The sequence below is a fragment of the Pseudoliparis swirei genome, chromosome 6 (assembly GCF_029220125.1).
Source record: "Pseudoliparis swirei isolate HS2019 ecotype Mariana Trench chromosome 6, NWPU_hadal_v1, whole genome shotgun sequence".
Classification (NCBI taxonomy): domain Eukaryota; kingdom Metazoa; phylum Chordata; class Actinopteri; order Perciformes; family Liparidae; genus Pseudoliparis; species Pseudoliparis swirei.
In genome coordinates this window covers 9,309,933-9,324,707 of record NC_079393.1, presented here as the reverse complement: position 1 = coordinate 9,324,707, position 14,775 = coordinate 9,309,933, and the positions used below count along the sequence as shown (strand labels likewise).

Genomic DNA, 14,775 nt, shown 5'->3' with positions numbered 1-14,775 from the left:
AATATTGCTGATTATGGCTTACAGCTTAAGAAAACTCTAAAATCCTATCTCATAAAATTTAATATTTCCTCAGACCAAGTAAAAAAAAAGATTTATAACAGCTGAGTGTTTGTCAAGGCTCAGGAAACCCTTGCAGGTGTTTCGAGTTAATTAGACAATTCAAGTGATTTGTTTAATACCCTACTAGTATACTTTTTCATGATATTCTAATATTTAGAGATAGGATATTTGAGTTTTCTTAAGCTGTAAGCCATAATCAGCAATATTAAAAGAATAAAAGGCTTGCAATATTTCAGTTGATTTGTAATGAATCCAGAATGCATGACATTTTTGTTTTTTTAATTGCATTACAGAAAATAAAGAACTTCATCACAATATTCTAATTTTCTGAGACAGTCCTGTATATATATTTTCCAGTAAAAACATACTGCATGTAGCTGCAAAGCTACACAAACACAGCGAGTGCAGAAAGATCCGGTGCTAAAGCAACTGGGAGAATTTAGAATGTTGTTCAGGTTGTATTGATTCAAAACACTGTGCTCACTCAGATGCAAACGAAAAGTCATTCAAATCCATTTCAACTAAGCAAGATGACGGACTTACCTTCGGAGCAATTACGCCCTGAAAGAGGAGAAACATATCTTTTGAAACTCGTTTACAGGTCAGAAGATGAAACTGCAGGTATGACAACACCTGCACACTCTCTCAATATGATGCATTATTTAAAAAAGTATCTTAGAAATGTTAAATCCGGGACAAATTAACACAGATTTTCTTTGTTTCCTTAAACTCAAAGCTGGTGACCCTGTGTGGCGAAGGATCGTCGACATGGAAGTGTCAAACCTCATGGCTTCTGCTCTGACTCGTGACCACGTAAACGCCGTAGCTGGCTGTTTACCTTCACTGCAGTGTGGGGCCAGAACAGATGATGAGCAGTTTGACCAAATGTGGTCGATGGAAAGTTTAAAGGTGAACAGATTGACCTCAAGTTCCCAACTGAACATAACCCCAAGCTCAGCACGACCAGCTGAAGCAGAAAGGAGGGCTACTAAGAGGAAGAGGAAGAGGAGCAGAAGCAGAAGCAGGCGAGCAAGGGAGACAAACAGCAGCCAGTTACTGCTGGCGACTCCAGACCATCCGCAGCATATCAACATAGAGACCCTGGCCAACACTCAGAATCTCTTCCACTACATGGAGTTTAAGAGGACGAGTTTTGTGAGAGTCACCGCCTCTGTTCACCCCCCTGTTGGACAACAGGGTCCGAGCACATGGACAGTGTCCGACTACAATCTGGAGGGTAGCAAGATCCTGTCTGTGCTCTGCACCATGATCATGGACAGGACAATATCCGGCAGCGAAGAGACGCGACAGGAAGAGCAGGAAGGGAGCAGGATGGCCTCCTGAACGCAGAAACAGAGGAGCCAGAATATGAGCATTTGTGTTCTTATTAAACCTGCATTTAGTATATATTGTTTTTGGTCTCTTGTGGTCAGCAGAAACAAGCACGCGTTGACATGTAAAGTCAATTAATGGTGAACACGTGAGCACAACCGGTGAAGTGTCACTTCTACATCCAGCAGACACGTAGCAACATGAGCATTACTTTGGATTTGTGCTTTTATTCATCTGATGAATGTCATTTGAATATTGATAACTTTGTAGTTTGTTACTAGACAGGTCGGTTTTTATCAGAGCTCTTGAGAGTGAACTATAACTGTAAATTTGAGTGGGTAAAACCAAAACAATGACTTATTAGTTTATCTGGGGACAATGAATATCTGACACAATGCTATAAATATTGATATATGTGTTTAAAACAGAGGAGCTTTAAGTTTAATTTGCATATGAATTTACAATGAATCAATCTAGGAACGCTGTGAAATAAGAAAAACAGCAGCCTGTTCTTTCATCCATAATAACCAACAACTACTGTTTCTCAAGAAATTTGGAAAACAGAGATCACAAAAGATCGTTTTTCCATTTTTGCATGTTTTTCCATTTTTGCACGTCATTGCAGTAAATATTTGTACCTCATTTGATAGTAAAAACTGATCAAGCACAGAGACATGCAGAGTAGTGCTATTTTCAAAAGTAACTACACAATGTTTACCACCACTCCACTCCATGATCACAAAAAGCCACAGATAAACACTGGTGATTTGGGCCGCTACTTCCTCTGTGTCTAATGAGGGAACTTGACATCTGGTCTGGTTTGCAGACCACAGATTCTCCTTTTTTTATTTTTATGCTTTTTTTGGTACAGCGAGTAGATGAGGATGTAACCTGCTGGAGTAAAATAAACACTTTTACTTTAATTCAATCTGTTTGTGGAAATCCTTTGTGACAATATCGGGAATGAGTCGTATAGACTAAACATAAAAAGGTAAAACTTGTAGTTTACGCACACATTTAACCTCCAAAATGTCCATATTTTAGGAATTAACCGGCCATGTTTTCAACCTGACCAAATACAATGTATTCAGGAAGTTTCCATGTCTCTGACACTTTCTCACCCAAACAGCATGAAATCATTTAATTTAACCTCTTGCATGTAAATTGTCTAACTTTGAGTTTTTAACCAACATTTCTCACTGGATGTCTGCACTCACACGCAGACACACACCCAAACGCTTACTTCCTCTTCATATAGACAAGGAAATGGTGCACCTAAAATTAGATGAGGCAAACACTCACAGACACGAAAGTCCTCGATTTAACTGCACTGTGGTTTTCAGGAAATTAGGAACAAAGACACGAGAATGGATATTAACACTATTGAAGTCAATTTTGATACACTTGTACTTTAAATATATTATACTTCTATTAATTCTAAACTTCAGAGGCAAATATTGTGACTTATAACACACATGATCACTTGCTAAAATAAGATTTAAATATATAGTAGCATACCTAAACATCTTTATTACAACACAAATGCAAGAGTGCTGTCTTCAAAAGACTAACACGTTTTTTTAAGAGCATAAATAAAAACACAAGGTCAGAAAGCAGGAGGTTGTCTTTTATTGAACAAGCAGTTTTTAATAATAGGCTGTTCAACTGAGAAGGGACAGGTTTAGATCATTGTGATACACAAATTAAAATTCACAGTAACAAACTACTATAAAATCCGTATAACATGCAGGGAATAACATTTTCTTTTACTCCAGATGTGTTGCAGCTAAAAAACCCTAAACCCAATGTGATCAAGTGAACAATAATGACCAGCAGATGTGGGACATCTTGTTATAAAAACAACATTAAAACCCTAAAACAACGGGCACAACGGCCTGACCTTAACTGTGACCTCTATCTGGCACATGTCTGAATACCAGCGTTCACCACAAACCCGGAAGTGCTAGGACCCCAGACAATAATAGTTGCCTGTGACTGTGCCTGCCTGTATATGTCCCGTTATGTGTGTGGAGAGTTAAATAAATCATTGGTTGCTTTTTCCATACACATCATCCCCTAGGCCTAGTGGCTACAAAATAAAGAAGTTAAAATTAGACCACAAAACAAATATAACATTTTATTGCTTACATGTTATTGCATGAATATTAATTCACTAATAATACTCACAAGGGGTCATCCTGCACAATGAGTACTTTTAAGGTATTTAAAGGTATTTAAGGTAATTGTTGCCAATACTTTTCTACTTTTGCTCAAGTTACATTTGGCATGTCAGAATTTGTTCTTGCTTAAAGGAATATTTTATACGTTGTGAAATTGCTGTGTTCACATAGATAATACTTCTCCTGCACAGTGGATTCCCCAGTGTAAGATATGCAGTCAAAGGATATGGATTCTTTTCGAGTTATTTCAACTACGACAAGAGTCATTACCACCAATTTATCGCCCAGTGTTGGGGAAAATGTTCAGCGTCAAATATACACAGCCAAAGTATGATTGCTATTTCAGAGTTATTACAACAGCAACAGTAAAACGATCCCCAGTGTTGATGTAATTGTTCACTGTTGCAAGACGTAGTGTACTGAAAGTACTCCGTAAAATCAAGTCTAGATTTTCTCTGCGAAAATGCAAAAAGGGAAAGTCTCATCACTCTTCCAAGACTTCTGGAGATTTCTTAAATTTAGAAGGAATTTAAAGTTGTTTTATTATTTATTCTTAGAGGAATATATTTAGCCTACTTTAATAATTGACATAAATATAGGTTCAGGCTTTTACCTGAGTTTGTACAGGTTGCTTTATTTTGACCAGATAAGCACTAATATACAAGTAGCAACATAATGGGAAAGCACTGTAGCAACATCATGTTAACAGTACATGCATAGGTGCTAGCAAAATGTTACTTTGTGCAACTACCCACACAAACATTTTAAAAGTTGAAACTCCACAGATTATAAACCCTATCACAACACAAACAAAAACTCACTGAACTAGTAGCCAAAGAAAATCAAAAATAAACTTCACTTTCTGCAGACATATGTTGTATTTATAGGTTAAATATATAGGATGTCTTAGCTTTGAGATCAAAAGTTATGTTTGAGGTGTTATTAACCAAGCGAAAGGCTTCTCAATGTCTGTTATCAGTTTTTTATGGGAGAGCTTTTGCACTCCGTCTTCCTCCAGCATGGAGAAGCCCGTATTACATGTGATAACACAGTATCTGTCTCCATCTGGTGGCTGAATAGTGGTACTGCACTCATCCATAAGTTAATGGCAATACAGGATAGAGGTGCCCACATAAACTAAAGGGGATATGGTTTTCGGTGAATGGGAACACGTATTCGGGTCTGGTTGGTTGGTTCAGAACGAAGTAAAATAAAACAGTTGTATTTAGATGAAATTAATACTTAGTGACATGACAATTATATGTAATTAGCCTGCGAGGAAATGGCACACAATGGTCCCCAAATGTACCCAAAATGACCAATTTCAAAATTCCACCTTAATGTGTCTGAATTAATGAGATGCTCTATTTATTTTGGGCATGCCATTTTTTTAAGCAGGGGCCTGAGCCAAAGGCTGGTCGTTTACGAGAAGCCTAAGAGGATTTTCTCAGAACACATGAACTTGTGTTTAAGATCTTCTCATGAAAATTCCCAGTGTGAGTACTGACCACTGAAGTACCCTCGAGCAAGGCATGTATTCTTAAAACTTCCTGAAGTGGTTGGTGAGGAAACTAAGAATGTGTGTATCGAGTTTTTCTTAATACACATTAAATTATTTAATTATTACTATTGTCATGTTGTTTTTAGGACTCTGCGCTTTATGGTTAATTGTTTTATTTTGTATTATTATATATGATTTGGTTTTGACATAAAGTACATACATAGTTTATTTTAATGACTTGTATGTTTTGAAATATTGTACCTCATCTTGAAGGAAGATTAAAGGTGAACCATTACAGGGGTTTCTTGTAACCGCAATTATCTTATAAAAAAATAAAATAATCCACAACTTCTGTGAATGGTGGAAAATAAAGTGAAGGTTCAGTCCTTTGTCCTAATTATAAAATGAGTAGGAATCCTGGAGAAGAAATTGTGCACTTTAACTCAAAATACATCCATGCGAGGCCAGCAACCACCGACCATTATTTTCTAAAAATGCAAAATATAAAAGCCATGATGTGATTCCACAACAAAGTTTATTGAGACTTATCGATTGGTTTTACTTGCCCCAGAAAAAAAATGTATAAACAGAATCAACAAACTCAGGTATGTACAGGTCTTTGTTACTCCTCATTCTTCACTCTTCTTAAATAGTTCTTTCATGCATCTGTTAATTAGCTTTCACAATTTTCAAAAGACACGCACGAGCAAAAAAACAGATTTCATTCAGTATATATCTCAAACACCGTAATATATTTTTCAAAAGATCAACTTTTCCCTTTTCTGTGCTTCTCTTCATTTACAAAGACACACAAAATGAAATGATCCGTCTGCTATTGTTGTGGCACAATTGGTTTTAAGATGATCCCAAGAACCAGAGAGGTTGAAAACATGACATTACCAGTACCAGACCAGTTACTACACTGGTTATGTGGCACTCTTTCCAGACGTATGTGAAGGCGCGAGTCGATTCTTCCGTGATTTGCTTGTTTCCATCTTCATCAAGTGGTCCGCATCAACCTCCAGGGCTCAATTTATTCTGCAACACAGAGGAGGAGGGAGAAACGGGTCAAAGCCACGGACAATAAATCAGCGTTCGTGGCGGGCCGTGGAGACGCGGTGGATGCGTGTACAAATGGAGTTGCACCTTCTTGGCGTTGTCGACACACTGCATGTAGGCCGAGGCGATGCTGGAGCACGACAGCGTCTTCCCCGTGTTCTCCTTGTAGCATTTCAGAATCTGACTCTGCAGGTCACCACACACCGGCTGGATGTCGAAACGCCTGAGACGCACACGCAGGTATCAAGGTCATCGGGAATACCGTTTTATTTTTCTCGCAGGTATCCAAGGACCGTGGTCACACCTGCTGCCAACACCCACTGCCTCTATCATTCCATTATATCCAATGCTGCGACTATGAGTAATTGTCGTAGTCATATATTTCTATCTATAACTCTTCATTCTACCATATTCACTGCTCTAGTGGACTCTCCACGGACGTCATTCCACAGGACTGACTTTGTAGCGTGAAGTGAACACTAATCTTTTAGGTTACAGGACTCGGGGATATTACATGATGCTTCTCACGGTAAGTGTGACAGGTTCCCTTTCAGAGAAGCATTGTAACCATGGTAACGCACTGGGGTTCATTCCGGGGTTAAAGTGGATGTGATGCCAGTGCGTCGGTTGTTGTGTGGATTAAACGGCGACAGCGAGGTGCAGCCAAAAAAGGGACGATTGCTGACTTAATCCTGGCGCTTCTACACTGCTACGATTATTAGTCCCTTTTAATATTATTTGAATTTGCATAGCTGTTGAGCCATTATTTAGACAGTCTAGACCTGCTCTACATGAAAAGTGTCCCGAGATAACTTCTGCTATGATCATATATAACAATTCATATAATTGAATTTTAAAATATATGTGAAACGTGAATTCTCATTATAATAATAATAACCACCATGTGTCAGTTCACTCTACAACCTTACCAACTTTAACATAATAGACTCTATCAATGTTTGCATAACAAGACTAGGTGAGTAAAACATTTGTTTATCAGTTTAGCATTTATGCAAACAGTGAATCCAAACTTACGCAAACCGGTTGCGAGTGTCCTCTTTGCCCTTCTGGAAGCTCTCAGCAGTCACTTTGAAAAACGCAGAGCACTGGCAGAAGAAGAGAAACAACCGGTAAGCGCCACGCTCAAATAGTTGCCCTCAGAAAACCGCCGTGCTGCTACATGCTCCTCACCTTCGCCTCAAGTTTGGAGACGTGTTTCTTGTAGAGAACGTCTCGTTTCATCAACTCTTTCTCCCTCTCCTCCAGCTGGTGAGCCTGTGGGAGTTTCACATCATCACGTCTCTACGCCAGCCATATCCACGCGAATATGACATGCGTACGACTCGTATTTTGTAGGCCGTGCCCCTTTTCCCACTCAGTTATAACAGACTTTTAAAAATCTTCACAACCGTGATTTCAGGCAGAATGAAAGCAAAGTATCGAGTCATGCACGTATAAATTCTCTCCCGTCTTACCTTCAGCTCCATCCGCTGAAACAACACGGGAGGGCAAGAAAGAAAAAGAGGCACGATAAGAGGAAAGACTTTCACATTTGACGAGAGAGATCCAGACACGTGAACCCTTCATGCTCTTCCTGCGCTTACATAGAGCTGCAACATCAGCCTCTCGTCGTTCGTCTTCATCCGCTCCCTCATGATGGAGTCGGTCAGCTTCTCCCCGTACGCCGCCTTCTCCGTCTCCAGCGTCTTCCTCACCTGCTCCTCCACCTGAGCCCGAGCGGCTGCTTGGGCCTCTGCGTGAGCCTGAGCCCTCATCTCTTGCAGCCTTCACACAGGTCAGAGGTCAGAACCAGCAGTCATGCACACTTCTTGCTTTCATGAGAGTGAATGATCAGATTAGTTGATGGACAGACATGTTATCAATATGTCCTGCTTTGTGTGAATGTAAAGTGAATATCTTTTGGTTTTTAATTTATGATCAATATCTTTGTGGGATTTGGGAAATTAAAATGAGCATTTTTCACAATTTTGAGACACAAAATGATGAATCAATTAATTAGTTAGTTGCAGACCTACAGCCATTGCATAAAAAACAAAAAACAATTTTCACTCACACTTTATATTTATAATGTGTAACATAGTTGCACCCCTTTGTGAAGTTGTGTGTTAGACCCATAAATGTAATTACACTTCCTTTTCTTATGTTTTGCTCTGCTTCCACATTTGTTCATACATTCACTACATTTTAAGGGGCAACTAATAATCATTTTACTATCAGTCAATCTCCTGATTCTGTTCTCAAATAGTCAGTAGTTGTATCCTATAAGAAAAAGGTGAATATGTGCATCATAATTTCCCCAGAGCTTTTAAATTCCACTACAACCAAGATATATTCAATTTGATTAAAAAAATAAAATAAAATAGTTTAAATGAATAACCGTTTGAGCTTCACCATGTATATCGAGCAATTTTCTTTACTTACAAAAAAAAAAGTTATTCCCAATTTATCTGTATTTAGTCGATCTCATCAGACAAGGACGGGAACACAAACATCTCCGACATAAAAAGACAGAAACTCAGTGAAGCTGTATTTGTCCTTACTGTCGCTGCAGCTGCTGCCTCTTCTGGTCGATCTCCTCCTCCAGACTCATCTGCATCTCCTCTTTGATCTTCTGCCTCAACTCTTCCTCCACCACCTCAGGAGGAACGGGTGGAGCTGTAAGGAAACAGATTAATTTTATGAGATAATAAAAACACAAGTTGATTTATATTAAACAGTTTTATCTTTATCGTGTTGATCAGCTCACCTGCTGCAGGTGGTGTTACCGAGGCAACAACACAGACTTTGTCCTCAACAACAACAACAACAGGTACTTCCTCCTCAACAACAAGGGGCAGAGTCACAGTCAATGTGGGCGACTCAGCAGGAGGAGGTGGAGAGGGTGGAGGTGGTGCCAGTTGCTCTACGAGGGGTTCGCCTCCAGTGGGTATGATGGCCAGCTCCACACAGTGACAGGGTGGGGACGGCTCCTCAAAAGTGAGCTCCGGAACAGGAGGAGGTGCTGCCATCAGCATCGGAGGTGGTGGAGAGGGTGCTGCCACCGGCTCCACAGGAGGAGGAGAGGGTGCTGCCACCTGCTCTGGAGGAGGTGGAGAGGGTGCTGCCACCGGCTCCACAGGAGGAGGAGAGGGTGCTGCCACCGGCTCCTGAGGAGGAGAGGGTGCTGCCACCTGCTCTGGAGGAGGAGGAGAGGGTGCTGCCACCTGCTCTGGAGGAGGAGAGGGTGCTGCCACAGACTCTGGAGGAGGAGGAGAGGGTGCTGCCACCTGCTCTGGAGGAGGAGAGGGTGCTGCCACCTGCTCTGGAGGAGGAGGAGAGGGTGCTGCCACCTGCTCTGGAGGAGGAGGAGAGGGTGCTGCCACCGGCTCTGGAGGAGGAGGAGAGGGTGCTGCCACCTGCTCTGGAGGAGGAGGAGAGGGTGCTGCCACAGACTCCATAGGAGGAGGAGGAGAGGGTGCTGCCACCGGCTCTGGAGGAGGAGGAGAGGGTGCTGCCACAGACTCCATAGGAGGAGGAGGAGAGGGTGCTGCCACCGGCTCTGGAGGAGGAGAGGGTGCTGCCACAGACTCCATAGGAGGAGGAGGAGGAGAGGGTGCTGCCACAGACTCCATAGGAGGAGGAGGAGAGGGTGCTGCCACCTGCTCTGGATGAGGAGGAGAGGGTGCTGCCACCGGCTCTAGAAGTGGAGAGGGTGCTGCCACCGGCTCTGGAGGAGGTGGAGAGGGTGCTGCCACCTGCTCTGGAGGAGGTGGAGAGGGTGCTGCCACAGACTCCATAGGAGGAGGAGGTGGAGAGGGTGCTGCCACCGGCTCTAGAAGTGGAGAGGGTGCTGCCACCGGCTCTGGAGGAGGTGGAGAGGGTGCTGCCACAGACTCCATAGGAGGAGGAGGTGGAGAGGGTGCTGCCACCGGCTCTGGAGGAGGTGGAGAGGGTGGATGGACAGCTGAAACCAGGACAGGAGACACTCTGACTGCGGGCTCAACAGGAGTCGCCTCCACTGGCGTCGTTACAACTGGAGCTTCAACTGGAGCTGAATCAAGAGGACATGTTGGTGTTATTGGTTCAGCTGGTGTAAATTCAACAGTGGGTGGAGGTGGAACCGTTCCCTCCTTTATTATAACAGATTCAAGAGGTTCAAACGAGGGAGTTGCAGCAGCAGGTTCAACAGGTGGAGGCGTTTCAGAAGGCAGCAGTGAAGCTAACGGTTCAGGTGGAGCTACAGACGATTCTACAGGTGGAGGTAGGACAACGGGTTTGAAGACGTGTTCTGCCATCGCCGGAGTAGACGGGGTTTCTGGCGCCACGCGAGGTGGGACGACGAATTCAGGAGGAGGTAGGACTACTGGCTCCCCTGCAGCTGGTGGAGGAGGAGGAGGCGATTCCAGCTCCACAGGTGTTTCTACATGTAGAGAAGCTGGAGGAGGGGCTGCTACAACAGGGATGGTTAGAAGTGGAGTTTTTGGTGGGGCTTCAGGCTCCACCAGAGGAGGAAGGGAGTGGAACTTTACAGGAGGAGGTTCCACTGATGGAGGTGTGGGTGGGGCTTCTTGTGGAGGAGGAGGTGGTGCAGCAGCATCTGAGACAACAGGCTCATTTAGTAGTGGGGCCTTTGGCTCGACAGGTGGAGGCGGAGGCTCCACAGAGGCAGGAGGCAGGGCGTGAAACTTTACAGCTGGGGGAGGGGCCCGTTTTACAGGAGAAGGCTCCGCTGACGGAGGTGTAACGAATGGAGGCGTCGTCGTCAGATGAGGTATCAAGTGTTTGACTGGAGTGGGCGTTGGCGTTTGTGGAGATCCATCGCGTGAGACCCGGGGAACGGCGTTCGAAGACTCTTTCATCCGGTGGATCACTTTATCTGACAGCTGAAGAGAAACAAGACGCACGTTTATTCATGTGGACTTCAGATCTCTTCTTCTCTTTCTGCATTTCCTTCCCTCCTTCTGGCCTCAGCCGCCAAAGTTAGATTTAATTTTGTATTTTTGGGCTGTAATGGTTCTGGAAATCTTGTTTTTTTGTCCAGTTTGTACAACTGTATTTTTAAAAAGAGGAGGAGCTACAGAACAGCTCCAGTTTTAATTGCCTGATATAAGAAAGGAGGATTAATATCTGTCAGTATCACATTTTTACTATATGAACTACCTCACATTCTTGTTATTTAATAGGAAAGCAGTGGTGAAAGGAAATGTTTTGGCTACTTAGTCCTTAAAAGTTAAAGAGTTTTCTAGAGGTTGCATGAGGTCACTAATAGTGGTCGACAAACTAAGTGTCAAGGATTTATGACAACTAGAGGATTCATCAGAGTTTATGAACAGATGTAAATCTTTAATTATTTTGTAACTAAATGAATAATATAAAAATTATATTTGCAGTTATATTCATTATATAATTGATCAGTCGAGCAGATGTAAAAACGATCTATTTTTTCGTGTAGTCCATGTGACAACCTTTATTTATTTATTCAACACCAACATGAGAGCAGCCTGTGTCGTACACAGAGACCCTCCTGCCTTCGTGTTGTGACAACAACCACGAGGGCCAGATCAATACTCATCACAGTATTATAGATCCACCACGAATGCAGATGGAAAAAACAACAACAACAAAAACGCTCGTGCACTCTGCAGCGAGTGTTTTGGAGCAGCCTGCACTGAACGAGGCACTTTCTCCCACTTCAAGTTCATGCATTGTTCCTGAGCTTTCACTCACCCGAATGCCCTTCACAAAAGTCACTCCTCCGGCGTCCCCCTCCTCGAGGTGACTCGGGCTGTTTCCCCCCATGCGCACACTGTCAGGAGCCGCTGCTTTCGGGAAAGACGTAATCCACCACGTTTATCTGCACTCAGTGAAATAAACTGTATGCCCAGCTGCAGCGGTCTGCCCTTCCCACTCCGATACAACAACAGCTGCTGCTATTGGATGCAGCTGAACAAGGTCTCTCGTGATTGGTCGACTTGAAACGTAAGGGAACATCGTGCCCCAGCGTGTGTCGTTTTTAGAACTACATAATACAAAATACTCACATATTTTAATGAAGTCAAAGTAGCAACACAACAATAATCCAATAGAAGTCCTGGATTGAAAATTGTACCTAAAGTACTACAGTGTACAAATCCAAATAAACTTACTTAAAAACAATACTCATGAATATTGTCCCATTTTATAATATATTATTGTGTGATAATTATCACTGTTGCAGCTGGGTTGCTTAACCTATAATAATACATCACAATGTATCAGTTAATTTGAATGTGTATTAATAATCTGAATGTGATAGTAATATCAGCTCTCAGATAAATGAGGTGAAGTAAAAGATACAATATTTCCCTCAGAAATATAGTAGAAGTAGAGTATACTACAAAGGAGCAGAAAATAGAAATACTAAGTACAGTACTTGAGTAAATGTACTTAGTTACTTTTGACAACTTTTTAAACAAGCATTTGTTTTTATGCTTAATGATTTAACAATGCTATACTCTATGATCTATATTTAATCAGGTTGTCATTTTAATTTCAGCAGTCAGGGAGTGTAAAGAAGTATTGTTCTGTACAATGTGATGTTTTGAGTGTAATGATCTGAGACACCTGAGACAGTTTGACACACGAGAAAAACAATACTGCAACGACATACTCTGATAAATTATCTTTCTGTATATCCATGTTTCCAAATAATCCCAATTGAGCCCCTTAAACATTTATAAAGTAATACAACAGTATTTTATGGAGGACTCAAAATGACATAAGTATAAATAAATAAAAGCATGAATAAATATGGGAATAAATAAATAAATGCTGAAATAAATGTATAAATGCTTAAATAAATGTATAAATAAATAAATAAATGCTTAAATAAATGTATAAATAAATAAATAAATACAGGAATGAATAAATATAAGTTATAAATCAACAGGACATCATTAAATAAATATATTTCTACATTTCTGTATTTCTTCATTTATTTATTTCTCTATTTATGTGTCCACACGTATTTCTTCATTTATTTATGTGTGACATTTACGTGTCCGTATATTCAAATGAGCTGGGGCGGTCCGAACCTCTGTCTGAAGCATGATTGGTCACCGGAGTGTGATGCACCTGGTGTGTTGTGCTCTACTACTTCTGCCTGGCACATGAAGCTGAAGTTGGCTCGCTCAGCTCACCGTTAGCAGAAGTTAGCCTAGACAGCTTTTTGACTTCAGCCGTTTATCAATTCCAAGTGCACTGAGTACAGACTCGTGTTCTTTTGGAGTCTGGTCTTGGGAGTCTAGTCTTTGGAGTCTGGTCTTGGGAGTCTGGTCTTGGTAGTCCAGACTCTCGAGGACGCAGGACGGTCTTTCTGGTCGTGTGACGTCACCACATCATGAATTTACTCCAATTATTCACTGTAAAATACTTTACAGTTGAGTAGAATGTGTTGCGGTGTTCACTGTCGTTTGGCGTATACTCCGCCCACAGTAGCCTGGTACTTGTTCCCGAATAAACGGTAATAACTATAAAACGTCTCGTAGCTTTCCATCCTGACAGAGGGTCGCTACAATATGAAGTTATGAATCTCAGTCAAATTGACGTAACGTTATCTTTTAATAAATAATAAACTCGTTGTGCTCTTTAGATCCTCCAAAACCTAATTATATCTAATGTTTAGCCGCTACGGAGGCGTCAGAGCCAACGGAGCATTTCAAAAAGTCCTGCCGAGATCAGGCTGCTCTCGGCGGCCACACAGCGCGCTGAGCGCCCGGAGCTCACTGGTCCCGCGAGCAGGACCTCAAATCTCCGTCGCATATCCTTATTAGGCTGAATCTCGATAAACCGACCACAGATTTGATGCTTAAACTACTAACTTCTCGACTGAAAACATCCTTAAATTACATTCCGTGACTCAACAACAGTAGTATTTAGAATGTACAGACAAGAATGCATAATACACGCTGTTCGTCTACAGGTCCAAGTGCTAGGGATCGATTACTTCTGTCTTGCTCCCTGATTTGACCAATCCTGTTCAACAATGAGGTTCGGACCGCCCAGCTCATTTGAATATACGGACACGTAAATGTCACACATAAATACATGAAGAAATACGTGTGGACACATAAATAGAGAAATAAATAAATGAAGAAATACAGAAATGTAGAAATATATTTATTTAATGATGTCCTGTTGATTTATAACTTATATTTATTCATTCCTGTATTTATTTATTTATTTATACATTTATTTATTCATTTATACATTTATTTAAGCATTTATTTATTTATTCCTATATTTATTCATGCATTTATTTATTTATTTATACTTAAGTCATTTTGAGTCCTCCATAGTATTTTGCCTCTTTAGCTTCACATTAGTGTTCACTGTCATCCTCATGATGAACTTTAGTGTCAATGCTAATATTGAGGAAATTTGCTGTCACATTTAGAAAATAAATATTCAAATAATGTTCGACAAATAAAGAGTTGCATCATGACTTTGCATCTGTGAAAGCTAAAGAGGTAATAAAGTGAAAGAATAGGGTTGGTGATATTTTATATTTAAAAAAAGTTTATCATGTCCCATCATTATCATAAACTCGGCACCACAGTGTATTTATTAACAAGTATGAACACCTTCCTGCTGCTGGATACTCAT

The 14,775-nt window shown here is 41.3% G+C and overlaps 1 protein-coding gene across 3 annotated transcripts; it reads right to left on the bottom strand.

Annotated features, from left to right (window-relative positions):
• Nucleotides 1–5,589: 5,589 nt before the first annotated feature.
• chchd3b (coiled-coil-helix-coiled-coil-helix domain containing 3b) lies at nucleotides 5,590–14,568 on the bottom strand. 3 transcript variants are annotated; one of them, XM_056416319.1, is made up of 10 exons: nucleotides 11,860–14,568; nucleotides 9,921–11,015; nucleotides 8,900–9,887; nucleotides 8,694–8,808; nucleotides 7,737–7,917; nucleotides 7,608–7,622; nucleotides 7,324–7,407; nucleotides 7,168–7,238; nucleotides 6,220–6,355; nucleotides 5,590–6,111 (listed from the first exon to the last, which is right to left on the bottom strand). In XM_056416319.1, exons 1-10 carry the CDS (start codon nucleotides 11,929–11,931, stop codon nucleotides 6,088–6,090), a joined length of 2,781 nt encoding a protein of 926 aa, XP_056272294.1. In that variant the 5' UTR covers nucleotides 11,932–14,568; the 3' UTR covers nucleotides 5,590–6,087. The 3 variants fall into 3 exon arrangements, with proteins under 3 accessions (XP_056272294.1, XP_056272292.1, XP_056272293.1); XM_056416317.1 differs by having other exon boundaries at nucleotides 8,900–11,015; XM_056416318.1 differs by lacking the exon at nucleotides 7,608–7,622 and having other exon boundaries at nucleotides 8,900–11,015.
• Between the last annotated feature and the right edge of the window lie 207 nt (nucleotides 14,569–14,775).

What these genes read in the sequence shown, in the direction of transcription:
- chchd3b (XM_056416317.1), bottom strand. Translation starts at nt 11,931, where the DNA reads ATGGGGGGAAACAGCCCGAGTCACCTCGAGGAGGGGGACGCCGGAGGA. An exon ending in GGTAACACCACCTGCAGCAG is followed by an intron (nt 8,809 to 8,899) that starts GTGAGCTGATCA and finishes GTTTCCTTACAG; the next exon opens with CTCCACCCGTTCCTCCTGAG. An exon ending in GTGTCGACAACGCCAAGAAG is followed by an intron (nt 6,112 to 6,219) that starts GTGCAACTCCAT and finishes TCTGTGTTGCAG; the next exon opens with AATAAATTGAGCCCTGGAGG.